A 19,793-nucleotide genomic window follows, 5' to 3' on the forward strand; every position below is an offset into this window, starting at 1 on the left:
GGTACAGAAAGTACCTTTGGATACTTGGTTCTCTTAAGCTAGATGATGTGTTGAATCTGACTCTAGGTTTTGCTTGTGTTTCTTAATTCAGTTCAGCTAACTCAACAAACATTTGTTGAGTAATGAATCTGTGCCAAACCCTGTGCTGTGCACGGGGATATTGCAAGACACAGCCCCCAAGGAATTTATAGTCTGGTTCTTTGACTTTCTAGCAACACAAAAGTGTCCCTTTCCTCTCAAATCACTGTGGATTAATGAGAAATGCTCAAGTGAACCAGGAGAGATAATGTGTTGTGAGTAAAGTTTCCTGTGGGTGCAAGAAAAATAGACTAGCTTCTTGGCACTTCTTGTGCCAGGATAAGAGTTTCAAATGAAGGGTCCAAGAGATAAAGGAAGAATGACAAGGGCCCAGAGGTATTGTTTAATATTTTAAATTTTTGTCAAGATTGTTGGATGAGGGAAGACCGTCTAGTTTCTTTTACCTATATTTGTTTTGCATCTTGAAACTCCTCTGCTTTAGTGAACCAACTGTGCACATTGTATGCTGGAGATAGAGGTGGCCATCAGAGTGCAGGAGAGCTAGCATGGGAGAAACAAAAATGAACTTTCTGCCTTATGGGTGGTGCATTTAATGGAAAACTCCCCCTTCATCCCCATGTAGTATTGGGGGAAATTCTTCCTAGAGACATGAGATTGAAAATTCATCCCACGAAGATTTGTTTTATTATCTGCTTATCGGGAAAAAATGAGACGATGAATACCTACATTGGTATTCATGTAAGAATCCGAGGTCCCAAACCCAATAAATATTACTTGATTTTCTCTAGTTCATCTTAATGTCTACTCTCACAGGTGCCAGCTTCCCAAATGGGTAGGGCCTTGGTCGTTGCTAAAAATCATCATTCCCGTGCCTGGAACTGGTTTATACCTTTCAGAAATTCAAAATGCAAGGTAGGGGTCCATTACCCAGCATTTCTAGGTATTTCATGGGAAGTGAAAAGAATTCAGTGTTATTAGCCATCTTTAAGAAGACTAACCTCCTTCTCCCTTTCTTCTACTAACAACGCTGTACCTACCTAGGAATAAAGTTGATGGATGCAGGAGCAGGGCAGGGCAGAAATCCTAAACCATTCTGAACTCATCTTTTACTCTTTTTTCATCATAATCCACCATTATTCTCAAAATCAATAATGCTGTCTTACTGTAAATCCCACCTTTGCACTCCAGATTTTTAACAAGCTTTATCTTGTTTTGGCCTGCAGTTGTCAATGTTGCCATTTGTCTTCAGGGTATTTATATTTAACTAGAAGATTCTTAGCATCACTTAGTTGTCATGACTGTCAGTTCATAGTTGCAAGTATGCTGGAAAGACCTTTTTTACTCCTCCAAGTCCAAATTCTTCCCAGCTAACCCAGTGAAGTGGGCTATTACCCTTTCTAAGATTTCTGTTTTCTTTCCTACCACATTCTACTTCTGTGGCATGAGTAGTTAGGTCTGCTACTCACATAAGTGTGGAGAAGAAAAAAGGTGAAAACACAGGCAGGAAATAAGATGGCCTATTATAAATAATATGCAGCTATACACTTACAGACTAATTCTTAAAAGTTTTCAGTAGAAGCATGTGCTAGATAATGTGCAGGACTCCAAACCAAATAATTATAACTATGCCTTTTTATTGTTGGGATTTCAGAGTTTCCTCAAACTAGTGTTAGTGACAATTAACCGAAGACTTGAAGCTTGGAGTATGCCTGACAGTTGCGTCACAGAATGTTATCGAAGAGGCCCTAGGTTCTGTTGGGAGCCTAGTTAACAGGCTGAGCTGACGTATTTAGGCAGTGAACTTGTCTCTGTGCTGGCTGGCTGTTATGTTGATTTGGCCATCAGGCAATTTCCAGAAAAGGAAAACAGCTTGTGGCATGCGAACAGAGCTATTAATTGGTACCATTTAGTGTAAGAGGACCAGGAGCAAGTTTTCTTCATGGTGGCAGGACTGTGTTTAGCACCCTTCCAGCTGCTCTGTCCTAACCCAACAGCAGTGGGGTTTGTAACTTGAGGGTGAGGGAAGTTGAATTTAGCTGATGTCTATAGGCCTTTCTGGCCAAGCTCTTCCCTGTTCAGTCCCCGTTCCTCTTCACTTTCTCTTTCCCCTTTTTCTCCCCCCGACTCTCCACCTCCATGCCTCCATTTCCTCCCTCTCTCTCTCTCTCTCTCTCTCTCCAGAAATAAAGTCTTTTAATCAGGGGAATTAAACAAGCCTGCCTATCTTGACATTTCTTTATGAAAATGGAGACATTTTTGTGCAACTTTCTAAAAAGGGCCTCCAGACCCCTAATCCCAAGTGGTTAAGCCAATCATATTTAGCTCCCTAGCCCTCCACTCCCACGTGACAAAATGCGCCATCCGCAACACAATCTCTTGGATCCGGTCCAAGGCCTGAAAGTCTCATTGATGATGTAGTTTGACACTGAACAAGGAAACCATAACTATAAGACAGGGTTTCGAACATGACCTTCGTGAACAGAATTCCACATAATCTGGGGGAGAAGCGTGACAGTTTCTCGAAGGGAAGCCACGTGTCCTAATAACAACTTTGGTTGAAAGAGTGCTTTGAAGCATGGTCTAATCGATGATTCAGCACTTCAATGGCTGCCCTTCTGAGCCCTTTACAACTTGCATGCCCCTCGCCGAGACTCCCACTTTGCTCTAAACCTTTAGCCAGTGACTGATGAGCGTGATGTGTAAACACTCCAGCTTCTTTCTTTTTTTTAAATTTTATTTATTTATTTATTTATTTATTTATGGCTGTGTTAGGTCTTCGTTCCTGTGAGAGGGCTTTCTCTAGCTGCGGCAAGTGGGGGCCACTCTTCATCGCGGTGCACGGGCCTCTCACTATTGCGGCCTCTCTTGTTGCGGAGCACAGGCTCCAGACGCGCAGGCTCAGTAGTTGTGGCTCACGGGCCTAGTTGCTCTGCGGCACGTGGGATCTTCCCAGACCAGGGCTCGAACCCGTGTCCCCTGTATCGGCAGGCAGATTCTCAACCACTGCGCCACCAGGGAAGCCCAACACTCCAGCTTCTTGATTCTTGGTCAGCACAACTTCGAAGTGGGACCTGTGCTGTGCCCAGAGCTTCCTGAGGGATTGAGCTGAGTTGCCATCTGTGGGATGAGACGTGGTGTTGCACCCCAGCTTGCCTCCTTTCTCTGCCAGATCCCATTTTCCCACTCCCCTGCCAGTTTTTCCTGAGAACATTTCCTTCCTTAATCATTTTCAAATGACTTTTTGTCTTGGAGTCTGCTTCTATAGAACCTGACCTCAGACAAAGAACATTGTCAAATTAGTGAAAAGCCATGTGGATTTATTGCTTCTAAAAAGAAAAAAAGAGGTGATCTCCTGCATATTTTAAACTTAAAAAAAAATCATGCAAACCTCTGTTTTACAGGAAGAGAATTTGAAGGAGAAGAAGAATATCTGGAGATCCTCGGCATCACCAGGGAGCAGTCAGGCAAATATGAGTGCAAAGCTGCCAATGAGGTCTCCTCGGCGGATGTCAAACAAGTCAAGGTCACTGTGAACTGTGAGTATGGCAGGGGCCAGCAGGTGCCATGTGCCCAGGGCCCACCTCCACCTCCAGCGAGCTCTAAAGAGCCTATATCAAAAGAACATTGCATTTCAAGCAGATGCTTCTCTAGTCAGGGATGCACATTTGTACACTGGACACATCCAAGGGCAGGACTTGGCCTTTGAATTTGATAAATCAACTGTACCAACTCTAAATATAACCCATAATGCATTTAACAATACACTGTGTCTTTTACTCAGACTACAGAATTAAGAAAACATGATCAGACACCACTAGCACTTTAGGCAATCACTCTTCTAGTCTTTGTGGAGACCAAGGTCATATCACTTTGGAAAAAACAACAATTCATAACTGCTTTAACTGGAATTTCCACCTTAATGTATTGTTTGTCAGAAGAGAATAATTCAAGACCATATTTTATCCTCTGCTATTGAACTAATTGGCCTTGGGAACAAATTTAAGCCACTGTGGTCAGATACCATGTGTCCCCGGTGGCTACGAGGGATACCTGGTAAGTTAATATTGGTTATCTATTCGTCCCAAAGTATGGGCATTAGAAAGGAAGATTTCACTAAGATACATAGTTAAGTGGGCAAACTTTGAACTTCTCAGATGAAAGGATCCTTAGATGTAGTTCAAAAGGATGGGGGGCGGGGGTGGATCCATATGATGTGTGTCACCCAGCAAAGGAATAAAGAGAATTCATTTACCCTGTTCAGTGAGGAGTGACTGTCCGCATCATTCAAATTCAAGTTCCACATCACATAATTGTGGCTAGTGACAGGGATAAAAGGATGTCCTGACAGTTCTTCCTTCCTGTGTGTTTAACACAAATACACACACAAATACACACTCCACACATATACATATACACACGCATGCACATGTAACATACATACACACATGCACAAAGGCGCACAGACACACATGCACATACATCTTAACCCATATTTGAAAATATGCTTTGGATGGTGGTAAGTTACTTTCTGTTATCTTAAGCCTTCCATGCAGTTACACTGTGTGCCAGAGATACTGTATAAAGTCCCTAGCAAGGTAGATATAATTGACTCCACTTTAACGTTTGAAACACTAGAGCCCTAGGAGGTATAATTGCCTTTCCAAAGTGACACAGAAAGCAAGAGTAAGAAAAGGGATGCAGACTCCAGCCTGTTTGATGCTAAAGCCCATGCCCTCAGGAGAAAGAGAAAGAGAAGTTTTCAATTCTTAGTACCTACTATGTGCAGCACTGATTAAGGGATTTACATTTGTCATTTAATCCTCACAGTAAACTCATGAGATCATCTTTAGTCTGACTTTAAAAATTTGGAAACTGAGGCACAAAGAGCTGAGGAAACTTGCCTTAAGTGACCCGGTCAATGCTGGACTGCACTATTTCCTGTGGCCTTGCTCCAGCCTGGCAGCCTTCTGAAACAGAAAGCGAAATCCCCTTCACACCCGACCTAGAAGAATCTAACAGATAGGATTCTGCTGTAGCATTTATGGCTCTCATTTCCAAGAACAAGGGGATGCATTTGATGAGATCCGAAGTGCTTTTATCCTGAAGTGCGATTTTTTAAGTAATAGAGTTTTGAAATGCCGGTATTACTATTCTTTTCCAGTTCTGGGTGTGTTTCAAAGACACGTTAATGATCCCAGTGTTATAAAATGCTTTAGGACCTTTTTTTCACATGAAAGGCAATTTCTCTCGGTGTTTATATAAGTTTATAATGAGGTTAGTTAGCTTTTTTTATATATACACAGCCATGCCATCATGTACCGCCTCTTCTCTGACTTTCGGAGTTAAGATTTTATTTTCTCTTAATCGACCTTAATCTTCATTAGATTTTTGAAAGTCCAATCATGGAGTACATAGAAAATATTCATGCTTCCATTGTGTGAAACATCAAAGCGATCTGTGTTGCAGATGGTTCCCAAGATCAAAGCCAGCCGCCTGGGTCCTATTATTATTAGCACAATTATTCTGACATTGCTCCTTCTTGACTGTCCCCAAAGTGTAACTTAGAACAGAAGAAAATACTGATAATTTTCAAGAAAAGCCTTTTATAAAAATGTGAGCTTTTCCTAGCGATGAGTGAACCACAGAAGAATACGTACAGAGACTCAAGATTCTAAAACGACATGTCATAACAAATTACATAGAAAACTATAATGAGCTTAGTCAGCCAGTCTGTCCTAACCAGCAGCATCTAGCACATATCTGACCTTGTAAAAATTGCTCAGTAAATGTTTACTGAATGAATAGGTGAAAAACTAACAGATAAACTCTGCTCTTGTAACATTTCTCCAAACTTTGCAAATTGATATATGCCACAAATCAGGAAGCATGTTCTAAATCAATGTCCTTTGGAATCACCTTTTTATCAACACTTCATAAGCTTTGTTTCTATTATATTAAAACAACTAGCCATTGCACCTGTTGTCCTATTCAAACAATTCACCCTACTTAAATGTAGTTGTATTAAGTAGATGAAGTCTCCAAGATTAGATTATAGAACCAGGTCTGGCTAGCAAAGCTCATGCAAACTGAGAAATTTCCAGTTTGTCACTTCACATAAACCTGCCTACTATGAAAATGCCCCATTATTTAAGCTGATTCCTCTTCCTTTTCAAGACACAAGGTTTGGAATTAGGTCAGGGGATCAGGATGGCTAAGATAATTAATGGCTGAATAGATAATCATAATGGAACAGATCCACAATACCACTAAAAAAAAAAAAAAAAATCCCAGTGCTGGTAATTTTCTCCTGCTAACATCTCATTGATTCATTTACTCATTTGCCAACAGATATTTGTCCCAGGGCATTGAGAAGCTAGAGCAGTAAACAAGAGAGACAGAACAGTTCTTCCTGTTTAGCTCATAAGCTGGATTCTACAGTCTCTCCTTTTTATTTCTCTTGGGTAATCCTTCTCCACAGTTGGTCTACAGCACTGTGCATAGCCATTTGACGTGAAGAATCTATTTTCTAAGTGGTAGGATGTCCCGGAGCCTACAGAAGCTAAATTATTGACCCAAAATCTCTTCAACTAAATAAGCTTAGTCAAATTTTGTACAATAGGCAGGACTTCTGTTTTCTTGTATCTTACAGGATAGTTGCTAATTTCTTCCAGATTCCAGCCCTAGGGATAAGTGTCCTTTCATTTACAGGTTCTAGGTGTAATCCCTCAGTTTCAGTTCTCACAGTGCATTAAAAGTAGCTACTTCTGGATTTGTCTCATTCTAGTGCCCAGTATCCCAAGGATAATGTCTAGTGCATAGTAAGTGTTCAGTTAGTGAGGACTTAATTTTATTTGGACTCTTCTTATACTGGACGCTTTTCCTATTCCTGGAGAAATTCTTCTCAAAAGCTGCCCCCAGCTCTCAAGCCTGCCCCCAAACCCCACTGACCAGCTAATATTCCTGCCTTCAGCTTTCCCACAGCTCTCTCTCCAACTAGGTTCACATTGTCATGCTTTATTACTTTTTTTTCCTCTTCTCATCTCCCTTTCAACTCAGCTCTGCCTCCACCCTGGTGTCCAGAGCTAACCAACCCAACATATATGCTGGGGGACATGGGACTCTGGCATTTCTAAAGCTTGCCCTTACATTTGATAGCCATTTATTTAGAGGAAGCAGAGGTTACCTACCATAGATTCCACAGTTGGGACTGGAAACATCCGTCGTCTCCAGATAATATAACTGTATTTTAACTGGACTCTTCAATACTTTGATTCCAAAATCACCTAAAATCACCTTGAGGAAAATAACGGCTCAGTATGGAACCAAACTGGCTACATTCTCTAACTATTCATGACTACACCTCTCCATTCTCCATGCCAACCTTTAGTTTACTCTTACATCTTTATTGATGATATCAATAAAGACACGTGCTAATGTTTATGAATCTATTATGGGATCATCAGAGGAACTATTCAGTAAGAATCCAGAGTACTGCAATTTGTTACTATAACTTTGCAATGTGTACAAGAACCATCATTTTCTGAGTATCTCCAGAGTACCAAGACTCTATTAGAAATTTTATATGATTCACCGTAATCATCACACCAACAGTGGCCAACCAAGGAAAGAGGCGTATGGGGCCCGGCCTGCCCCAGTAGGAGGAGTATTTACTTTATCACTGACATTGTTTGGTATGTTTGGTTTAGTATTGCTGGTACATGGTGATTTTTTTTAAAAAGACAACTTTTAGTTAGTTTTATTATTATTTTTAAATTCTCTGGATACAATGCCTTTCTTATTGCCTGTGTTCTCTGCCTCCAGCCCGTCAGTCCACCATCACACACTAACCCAGGAGATAATCAAATCATCTCCGTGCAGAGGACAAAAACAAAGCTCAGAGAATGTAAGCGTTCTCTGCCACAAAATCAAAGAACCTGTGAGTGGTAGAGTTGAAACTCTGCCCAGGTCTAATTCCAAAGCCCTCTTTCCTTCCAAGATACCGTGTGAGTAATAGTAATAAAAATAATAAATGCAATCACTTCAGGTGTTAAATGTGCTCTGATATATGAGATTTCATTTGATCTCTACATCAAACCTGTGAGACAGGTAAGCAGGCCTTATCACCTACATTCAAAGGTGAGGGACTCCAAGAAGTTAACATGTCGCCTTCAAGAGGTGACAACCTAAGTTGCACAGGCAGAAATTGAGCCCACATCTCCTGATTTCTAATGTGGATTCATATCCACTATGCCAGTGCATGTTGTGCCATTTTGGGTACCTTTTAATAGCAGAAATACGTAACATTTGCCTTTTAAGCTACCAGCATACTCCCCTAAATGTTGTTTTTCCTTATTAGGAATTAATTTCTCTCTAAAGGAACTCACTCAAATGGAAACACAGGGAGATTCAGAGCATGGGCTTCAGAACATGGGTTCCAATATAGACTCCGTCAAATGTTGGCTGTGTGAATTTGCACAATTTACTAACCCTCTGCAAATCTGTCTTCTCATTCATAATATGGGGTTAATAATCCTTGCTTCCTAGGGCTACCGTTTGGATGAAAAGAATATATAAAGCCTAGTAGAGTGCTGACACATGGTAAATGTCTATATATTGAATCTTCTATTAAGAATTTTTTCCTGGGCTTCCCTGGTGGTGCAGTGGTTGAGAGTCTGCCTGCTGATGTGGGGGACATGGGTTTGAGCCCTGGTCTGGGAAGATCCCACGTGCCACGGAGCCACTAGGCCCGTGAGCCACAACTACTGAGCCTGTGCGTCTGGAGCCTGTGCTCTGCAACAAGAGAGGCCGCAATAGTGAGAGGCCCGCGCATCGCAATGAGGAGTGGCCCCCACTCGCCGCAACTGGAGAGAGCCCTCGCACAGAAACGAAGACCCAACACAGCCAAAAAAAAATATATAAAAATAAATAAATAAATAAAAGATTACTATTAAAAAAAATAATAATAAAATAATTTTTTTAAAAAAAGAATTTTTTCCTTTATACTATTATTCCAAACATTAGGAAGATTAAATGAATGATATTCTGTTTGCTAGGCCACTGTCATTGTTATCCTATTCATTCTAATTAAAAGAGTCTTATTATTGGTGATATAAGAAGAAAGCCCTTAATATTTTCAGAACCCAGAATTTTAAAGTAATAAGAAATAGAAGGGTCCTCTGACAATTGTAAGCTATTGCAAAGTCACGTAAAGAATAACAATGGACCTCTGTGCAGCATTTTTATTAAGCCACATTTTAATTATAACCATATTTTGAGCAAGGACATCTATTATTTTAACTCTACTAGGCATGCCACAATGCGATTTGTAATAACTTTTCTTAGCCTCACCTATGCAGGATTCATTACAAATGAATTTTGAAATGTTCATTCCAATAAGCTGTGGAACAGACCTGCACCACTGTGTCATTTGAGAATACTGGAAATAACGAACTCTTCATACATTTATCATTATCTGTGACTAATACCTTGGTATGTGAAACTTCCCAGATTTTCAAGGAGAGGAGCAAGTGTTTGGCCTTTGTAATTGACCAGTGTCATCCTGCCTCAAGGTCAATGCATTTAAAAGTGTTCAACCCTAGTTCACTGTCATCCTTCCCATGCTGTCATCTCTGAGGTGCTAATAAATAGTACTACTTAGCTATTCAGGTTCTGAACAAAATGAGAAGTAAGTAAAGGAGACAAACGTGAGGCCCAGTTGCCCCCATTGTTAGAAATCAAGATGGTTAGAGGCAGCAGCTTAGTGTAGCCAACCTACCTTCCCAATCATGGCAGCCCTGGACTGGGGCAGGCCTGCCCACATGAGAGCAGGAAGGAAAGAACCAATGTAAGACATCAGTGTGGAGAAGCAGAGGAGAACCTCTGCTCCCCGCCAGAAGTTTGGTCCCAGGAGAAAGAAAGGGGAGAGATGAAGCAAACAAATCGAGTTGGCTCTTCCCTAATTTTTCAGTTAGAAAAATCACCCCCTGGGTTCCAGAGCAAGGAGGTTTAATAAATAAGCTTCCACCACATAGAAGGAAACATCTAGAGTGAGGAAGAACTTGCCCATAAAACTGTACAGCTGGGACTTGCATTCCTGGTCCCATGGTGGAAGGGCTAGAAGACCTCCACCATGGATTATTATGTTGAGGTGCCCCAACTACGAGCCCCAGAGGTGGAGGTGATGGAAAATGTGGAGTCTGGCCAAGATTGGACCTGATTTAGCAGAATGATAGTTATCATTAAGGATTTGTCAGTCTTAAGCATGTGGCTCCAGAAACTCACAAACACTGTTTAAAACTCATTTTACGAATTGAACAAACCAATTGAATCACAAGCAAGATCATCTCTCTGGCCAACATGCCACAGACTGTAGAGTCACTGGCAGTTTAAGAGCCGAGCCTAATACAGTGAAGAGGTGAAGATGGGACACTAACATTTATTCAGTGGATGGCATCACTTAGATGCCCACACTGGAAACATGGGCGTTGCCCTTGACACTCCTCCTCCTTTCCCTCACTGTTCACATCTAATCTTGTCGATTCTGAGGCTCATATCTCTCAATCTCAAATCTGTTCATTCCCTTCCAGCCCCTTTATCAAAGACCTAGTGTACGCTATCTCTGGGTTCCTTCAGCAGTCTCCAAATGGACCTCCCTGACTCTGGTTCCAGCATTTTATAGATGAGGAAATTGAGACAGTGTGACTCTAGACAAAGTACTGAGCTCTCTAATGATGAAGGATAGTGAAGGACATAGACTGGATTTGAGCTCAGGTCTATCAAACTTTAAATCCAAGTTCCTAACCTCTACTCCATACCCCATCGCTATACAAATATCTCTCCCATGCACACCACTACCACTAATCATTGCATTAACCATTGAACTAATGTGCTCTAACGATCTATATAACCGATCATAGAATGAAAGAATTTTAAATGGAAACTTGGTGATCATTTTAAGCTAACTTCTTCTTTTAAAGGATGAGAAAGCAAAAGCTCAAACTGGTGCAGACACTTGTCCAGGCCACAATTCTGGTTAATAGTCAAAATCAGACCTATGGTGTGCTGTTTCTGACTTCTAATCCTGACTCCCAACCCATGTATTAGATAAATGAGTTACAATTTTGAATTTAGCAATTTAAGGGTTAAGGGCTAAAGGAGTTATGGGTATAAAAATACACTTGGGTCCTAATGCTACCAACTGCCTATTTGTGAAGAATGGGCCATTTTGACTAGAATTGGTTTGATGTGGGGTTTTTTTGCGGGGGGTGGCCACACAGTGAGGCATGCGGGATCTTACTTCCCTGACCAGGGAATGAACCCGTGCTCCCTGCAGTGGAAGCACGGAGTCTTAACCACTGGACTGCCAGGGAAGTCCCCTAGAATTGGTATTTTTTAAGTTGGAAGGGATGCTATATAGATTGTTAATGTGTGGTTCCTTCATTTTATAGATAATAAAACCAAGGCTCAGAAAGATAAAGTGTGTGATGGCAAGTCCACACAACCAAACAGAAACTAAATTCCAGTGCTCCTAGTTTCCAGTCGAGGGTTCTTTCCACTCATCTTGTTGCCTTTTTCTGTCTAAACAAAAATGAGCAGCTAAGTCTAAAGCAAAACAACCGCCCACTCTGGCACATGTTTACACACGGGCTGGCGGTGCTATCCAAATGTGCTCTGACTCCTCTTCTCTGTGACAATGATTTAAAGGTGTCCAAGCTGATGTGAAAATGAAATGGGGGAGAAAATTGCAGACTAACCTGAGGATGCTTTTGTACATCCTTTTTAACTAAGAGGATCCAGGTCTTCTACAGGTAGAAAACTTGGAAAATAGCTTTTGAATATGAAGACAAAAACCCAAAAATAAGTGAGCTGAACCAGGTGCTGAAGAGCAGAGATGTCAATGAATTTTGTATATTAGAGTTCACTTCACTAATTTACCTAAATAAGCTTTTTCCTTTATAAAGTATAAACAGATGGTTTGGGTCTATTTTGTCCATGTACACACAGCCAAGTTGCTGTTTTCTGGCAAATCACCTTTGGACAGAAGTCTTTCTCTCCTTGAGGGTCCATAACCTGCACAAACACAGCATCCTCAAGCCAAGAGCTCAAGTTTACCATCGTCGCTCAGTCCTGTGGACCCGTAAACACTTGTTCTGCTTTCCATGGGATTGTTTGAAAGAATCATGGCAAATTAGAATGTATTTCTGAGCTCATTTCAAGCCCATTACAGTTTTATAGACTCAGTCCTAAGCAGAAAAAAATCAAGTGCACAACTGCCAGAGAGACCAGAAGACTGGTACCCCAGGAAGGTGTTTATGCACCACGATAGACTTCAAACTGCACCCTCACACATAAAAGCAAAATTGACCTGGGTCATAGCAGTAAGGGAACACAGAGGAGGGAAAAAAGTATAGCAATCATCTGACATTAGTTTGTTTGTTTTCCTGGATTCCTGCAACAATATCAGGCTAAGCCTGGGCTGAGAGGACTTTAGTGCTCTATTATTTTCATCAGATTTCTTACTGCCATCTCCAAAGGTAACAATAATAATAATGATAACGATGATGGTGAAAAAGAAAAATGCTCAAATTATACACTTAAAATCCCAAGTCCTTTAGTATTACCACTCAATTTATGAAAAGCAATAAAGCTATGCAAGCATTATAACCTATGATTGGAATAACAGATGGTCTATTGGAAGAGGGAAAAAGATATCCTAGATTTCATTTCCATAAAGCCCCGTTAAGTGTCCCGTTTAAGCAAACCAAGTCTACGGTTTCATTCATCTCTTATATCTATTTAGCTTTCTGGTGATCCGTCCCATTCAGCGGATCACATAATTCATGTAAATGGAGCTTTAAGACCATTCCTGTCCTGCCTCTCTGCAATCAAATTGTCCTTTCTAATTCCTTCTTGTGTGGAAATTCTGGAGCACCGTCCAAAGTTCATGTAAACTGTGTGTCTGTCCTTCCTACAGATCCTCCCACTATCACGGAATCCAAGAGCAACGAAGCCACCACCGGGCGAAAAGCTTCTCTCAAATGTGAGGCCTCGGCAGTGCCTGCACCTGACTTTGAGTGGTACCGGGATGACACCAGGTATGTGCCAAACCCGCTGCACCTCCACTGCTCCGCCAGGTCTCCCCTGCTCAACAAGGGAAACCAGAAGCCCTAATGACAAAGCCAAGCCCGGCTGTAATTATGTAGGCCTATCCAATGAGACTCTTTATTTTCCAAGATTTTATACCAAGTGCTCTGGGGCTGTAGCTCTTAAACTGAACCCCAAAGCACTCAGGTTACGTGCATAGGGTGCAGCAGGTGGTTCGGGGGGGTAGTGTCTACCTGCGTGTCTTTCTCTCCTAGAGCAGAAACCAAAGCCTAATGAAACTCATCCATTCCCAAGTCTTCTCCATCAATGGACTTTGGTTCTGATACTATGGGATCGCACGATTAAAATGAGGACTTGAGCAGGAACGACAAGCTCTACCTACTTCCTTTCTCTCCTTTTTCTCCAATGTAATGATGACAAAGAAATTACTATACCAAATCTTCATCAGTGTTTCTCTTCACTCTTTTGTCTTTGAACCCTTAGGATAAACAGTGCCAATGGCCTTGAGATTAAGAGCACGGAAGGCCAGTCCTCCCTGACGGTGACCAACGTCACTGAGGAGCACTATGGCAACTACACCTGTGTGGCTGCCAACAATCTCGGGGTCACCAACGCCAGCCTCGTACTTTTCAGTAAGTATGCGAGAGCAGGGAGCTGCCTGGGGGACCGAGTTGATGGAGTTCTCCTGTGCAGGGAGCTGCCTGGGGGACCGAGTTGAGGGAGTTCTCCCGTGGAAAACTCGAAAATCATTCCCGTACCTTTTAAAGGTAAACTTAAACAAAAATCAGTGTATAGCCACTGAAACAAAAACACAGGTTCGCAATCCCTCTGCGTAAAATGAGATTTACAAGTGGATACCTCTCCTCTCTATTCCCTGGTGTACTTTTGATAACTGCCTTGTTTATGTGTTTGTTTTTTTAGTTTAGTTGTTTTTTTTTTTTTTTTTCCTGGTTGGTTAAACTGTAAGAATATTCAGAGAACAAAAATCTCTTTGATGATGGTCTCTTTAAGGAGCAGAGATGGTGTAAGATCGTGGAAAGTGGATGGCACTTTAAAAATGGCAGTGATGGGAGTGATTGAGGGAGAAATATTCAGTGAGGATGGATAAGGTGCTGGGAGAAGGGAGAGGCTGTAAAAAGAAAGTGTATTTTTAACGACACAAGAGGAAGAGTGGAATGAATGATTAAAACATAATATAAAATCTAAGGGAGGAAAAACGTTGCAGAAAGCTTTCCATATGACAGCAGGAAACATTACTTGTCTGATATATTTTTGGAGGAGAGATGGCATGGTGAGAGAGAGGAGCAAAGCTTCTTCTTCTGAAGACCAAAGAAGGTCCTCAAGGCAGACTAAGGAAGGACAAGTGATTTTAAGTTATTAGTATTAATAAGAAAGCCCACCTTAGAGCCTTTCCTTTGAGCAGCATGTTGTAGTCAGATATCTGACCCCCTGCCTTGTTGGTCCGGCAGCTATGAGCACAGAATCAAATGCCTCCTGAGAAACAGAAGTACGATAGGTGAGATCAGGGGAAATGATCACACTTAGAATAGGAAAATATTTATCAGAATAAGTAAAACAAAAGCGTTACCATGTGCTGGGCTAGACAGTTCATTTGGGCTAAAAGAGAAAGTCCAACATATTTATTATTATTTTGAAATAATAAGCCACTAGGAATTTGTTTGTTTTTTTGTTGTTTTTCTGTACAGGCTAAATTGGAAAATTTAGAAATACTATGACCAGGATAAATGTCTCCATCTTGCTTTATTCAGTTTAGATGAGCCTTCAAGAGAAAAGTTTTTAGAAGAAAAATCAATTTAAGTGATAGTTCCCTCGAAACGTAGTATTAAAGCCATTTTACAACTGCTCAAGATCCAACTCCACTTATAAAAAAAAAACCACCACAAACTATTCTAAATTTGGCCTTCAGTTTCTCATTCATAACTCCCGTTGACTTCAGTCTGTAAGTGTGATGGGATATAGCTATGCTACAAATGCTGCATCAATATGAAGTTTAAAATTCGTATCCCTGTTTACTTGTCTCCAAAGACCAAACATCAGTGTTCTTTACTTAAGCTAGAGACGTCGATATCTCAAAACACTTGAGAAGATATTTATTAAGAAATGTACTTACCTGTTTCATTCCTGACGTTAGGGATTTCATAAATAGGGGGGAAAATAGCCTCAACTATGAATTTGAGATTCCAACAAATCTAAGGTGATCTGATTAAGTAGAACAACATACACTTAACAAGAGGTTTTGTAGGGATTGGAAAAGAGAAAATAGGATAATTGGATTAGTTAGAGAAAGTGAGCAACTATAAATTTACATAAAAGTATGCAAATTTTCTTTTCTTGTTATCCCACCCAGAAAAAGGACTGTGCTAATGATATTTTTCAAATAATAAATACAATGATACCTATAGACTGAGAGAGAGGATGGGGAAGAAGGGTAGAAGGATGGACTAGGCTCTATGATAGCCTATTTTTCACAGGTATGAAAGAAAGAGAGAGAGAGAGAGAGAAAGGGAGGAAGAGGGGAAAAGGAAATATTTGAGGAGGAGAGGAAGAGCATGGACTAGGTCAAAGATAATGGAGATACTGCTGGTCTGCTGGTGGTGATGAAAGGTCATCTCAAGCCCTGAAATACCGTGGTCCTATTCACAAAAGTCCACTTAAAGTACTCAAGCCAGTAAGATTAAGAAATGTCAAGAATCTTATAGAACTTCTGTTTGTAAACTAAGAATCAAGAAATTGGGCAAGTATATCATGGTCATATTGCCCTTGATGATTTCATAGAAGCTACCCTCATTATGCCTCTGAGAAGAGTACAGGGCCGTGATTAATGATGTGCTACTTCGGTGGGCCCTCTTCGAGGCAGCCCGCGCTGGCACCAGCTCTGCACACCACAGCAGGCAGAGGAGAGGAAGCACATGCCTCAGCGTTCGGCTTAGAATTGATTTCCCACCTGATGGGAAAGTTAGGAGGTGTAATACCTACAGAAGAATAGAACACAAAAGGTCACTGGGCTTTGAGGGGAAAAGAAGCTATTAAAATTGTCAAACATTAGTGAAACTACTGTCCTATTTCTTCAACATTTTAAGGAGGAAGCTCTGCTCCTTGTGTAACAGGAATGGCAATTCCACCACAACTGCCTTGCCACCATGATTTGGGTTTGGGAGATGTGTTGTTACAGCCTTCATAGCTGAATCTTTAAGAATAAGGCTCTATGGTAACCAATTTACACAGGTAAAAGGTGAGGAGGAGAGCACACGCAGGGGAGAGGAAGAGAAGAAAATGAAAAAGAAAAAAGAAAAAGAAAGTACGTGTGTGAACAGATTGCCCATCACTTAGATTCAAAGTAGATGGGTTTATTGGGAGGAAGGAAGACACTGCTGGTGGCGGTACTTTTCCACAGAACAGGGTCAGGAGGGGAGAGATGCTTGGGTGGGGCGGCCGTGGCCAGCACCCGTGACAGAGAGCGCTCTGTGGGCAGCGGGATGTTCTGCTGACTCAGCCAGTACAAAGCAGACGAGACAGCTGGTGAGCTGCTGCCAGCCAGAGGCAGCAGCAGGTAGAAACCCAGAGCCGGAGCCCCTGAAGAGTTCATGATTATCCGTCTTCACTGGTGCATCAGCACATTTTCCATGTCCACCGCAGTGACGTGCTGACTTTGTACAGAGTGTCAGTTTGCGGTCACTGATACATCTTGTCCTCCACCACATACATACATATGCCTCTTCACTCTCTATTCAAATATTATCTTCAAAGGGGTCAAAATAATTGAATGAGAGTGCAAGAATACCTTGTATTCATAGTCATTTTTCCTAAGCCTATGGAAGCATTCCTTTCTCATTTGTCTTGTCCTCCATACATTCTAGTGTTCTGTTTATTAAGGATCCATTCCCTTAGCCTATATATCCAAGTAATGCCTTTTATATCTCTTTCATCCTTGGCAAAGTGTTACATTATATCATTTCTCTGTACACATTAATCCATGGTACAATGTATACAGTCAAGGATTCCGCTCCTTAGTTTTTGTAAGATGTGGGAATATGTATCACATGGGTGAAGACTTGGACTTCTGGTGATGCCAAGAGACATTCCATGGTCAGCATGTGTAACATAACAGCGTCCGTGTATCCACACTGGCGACACTGCCAGGCATCCGCAAAGGAAAGCTTATCTTGTTTTATTGCTTGCATTGAGTTATTTCTAAAGCAACAGGTAGGGAGGAAGGATAAGGGAGATGATTTTAACGTCATCACTTCTTATCAAGTGAGTATGTACAAGGTACTCTGCGCATGTGCCGAACACTTGACATACGTGATCTCATTAAATCATCAGGACAGCCTTATTAGGCACTCATATTTCTCCATTATACAAAGAGGTTAAGTAACTAGTGCAACAAAGTAAGGCTGCTGGGATTTAAATTCGGGTAATCTCCTTCCAGGGTCCAGGGTCTAGACCAACACATTATCTAGATTTGTATATGTAGGGAAAATGTTAGGAGATGTATCTTTGGTAGTTTGGAGGTGAAAAGACATCTAACTTCTTTCTCCTTTTTTCACTGAATGATATTTTTTCACTGACTAAATATTGTTATATTCCTTCCCACCCGGGGGCACTACTTCCACCACCTCCCGCTTCCATTTCCATTAACCCTCACCAGCCTGAGTCCACTAGATTAGTGAGACCGTTGGTTCATCTTTGGCACATTGAGATTTTGAGCAGAGAGTCCAGCCTACTGCTCAGCTTTTGACCCTAGGCCTGTGAAAGGAAGGCATTCGTCATGTTAAAGGACAGTCCTACCGATCAGTTACCTTCTACTTTAGAGAAATGTGTGGATCGGTAAGGTATTTTGAGGCTCCTGAGTACAAAAGAATAAAACTACAAAGAAATCTACACTGAGCCATACCACATCTGTGTGTGGGAGGTTTTAAAATTTCCTTTTTAATTTTAAAAGATCATTAACCTGTAAACCTATACTTGATTAAATTTCAAGAACAACCTAAGCAACCCAGCACTGGAGAGAGCCCTTAAAATCAGGGCCTCCCTGCTTCTTTAGAAGTCATTTTAAGTTATTACCTTTGGGGCCCAGCATTTAAATATACACCACGTGATGATGCTAGTTAAGGCTTGGCAAAGCCTCTTAACCAGCTACTACTGGATGCCATGTAATAAAGCAGTTTGAGCAGCTATTTGAACACTATCCACATGTAGTTTGAAAGACGGGCTTTGAACTCCTTCTGAGGGCTCTCTGTGGATACAGTAGGAAATAGATGGGCACCAGGGCTAGTTTTAGATTTAAGAGTAGGCATTGAATACACCTACTTCCAGGGAGACCATTGACCATATCCAATACCCACTGGAAAATAAAAGAAAATCATATCTGAGTTAATAAATTACCTCTCTCTGTACACCCTACTCTCAACCCCAGCTTTCGTCATTTAGGTGCTTTTAATTCAGAGGGGTTTCTTTCAAAGTGTTAACACCAGTTGAACTGTTTTTTATGGTGTCCGAGCAGAATCAGCCAATAACACCCTCCAGCCCATTTATCAGATAAGAAGCCAAAGCTCAGACTTAAGACTTACCAAGAGCCACAGCAGATCGTATTGGGGTAAACCTTGCATTCTGTTCTTAAAACCTCCCAATCAATTGCTAAGCTATGTTGACCTCCTCAAATACTAGCAGGAAAAAGAGCACATAGCGCCAAGGTTCCTGCTCTCCCCTATGTTTAAATGTTTAAAGTTGGAGATTTCTTTTTCATTTTAAGTGGTATTTACTTCACTTTACACTCTTACAGGAGCCCATAAACCCTGGCATAAACTACGAAATACAGCGAAATGATGGTGGAAGAATAAAGATAAAAAGCTAGGATGGGGAAGCATCTAAGGAATGATAAGCCAGTAGGATGAAATTAAGAGAACGAGAATAACTAATGGGGTGTGATGGGGTTAAGGTGATGACAATAAGGTGGAGCTAAGACGATAATAACAAGCTGGGAGATCGTTGAAGAGGCAATGAGAGGGGGGTGGATGAGATGTTTAGCAATATAAATGGTCTTGTCAAAATGAGGGCAGAGTGCATTTACCCAGCTGTGAACAGTGTGATGAGAAAATATTAAGCTGAGTCATTTAAACAGTCTGAATAATAATTGTAATAAGAATAAAATAAGATAGATATAGTATACTATGGGACAGTGGTCTCCAACTGCTCTATAAATGCTGAAAGCAGTTTAGCTATTTATTTTCAAAGCTGGAAACTTAATACCAGATAACCAGTGGAGGCTTAAAACATTTTTCTCCTTGACACTTGTGTAACTAAGACACAATTTTTCACTGTGCTATTATTGACTTGTTCCATCTTAATGCACTTATAAAACTTTGGCATTTAAGCCACAACTTTCATCCAAGAAAGGAAAGCTCACTCTTCAAGGAGACTGGGTTTTCTTAGTGTCCAGGTGTATTGAGTGCCCAAATTCCAGGCAAAATCTACTCTTCTAAGCTTATGATACAAGATGGCAGGCAGATCAGATTTGAATGTGAACATATGCTTTTCTTTTTACGGTTTTGATTTTTGTTGATTTTCATTTATCACTGGTCTTTATCTAACCAAGCTGCTAGGAGGAATGTAGAAAAGTATTACGATTA

The 19,793-nt window shown here is 41.1% G+C and overlaps 1 protein-coding gene across 3 annotated transcripts in view; it reads left to right on the forward strand.

Annotated features, from left to right (window-relative positions):
* LSAMP (limbic system associated membrane protein) overlaps positions 1–19,793 on the forward strand; it is a 645,981-nt gene that overhangs the window by 597,628 nt on the left and 28,560 nt on the right. For all 3 annotated transcript variants that reach the window (XM_059921072.1, XM_059921070.1, XM_059921071.1), the window contains exons 4-6: positions 3,441–3,575; positions 13,013–13,133; positions 13,627–13,775. In XM_059921072.1, the coding sequence (XP_059777055.1) occupies positions 3,441–3,575; positions 13,013–13,133; positions 13,627–13,775 (405 nt within the window). The remainder of the gene's footprint in view (positions 1–3,440; positions 3,576–13,012; positions 13,134–13,626; positions 13,776–19,793) is intronic.

Source organism: Balaenoptera ricei, chromosome 4 (genome assembly GCF_028023285.1).
Source record: "Balaenoptera ricei isolate mBalRic1 chromosome 4, mBalRic1.hap2, whole genome shotgun sequence".
Lineage (NCBI taxonomy): Eukaryota > Metazoa > Chordata > Mammalia > Artiodactyla > Balaenopteridae > Balaenoptera > Balaenoptera ricei.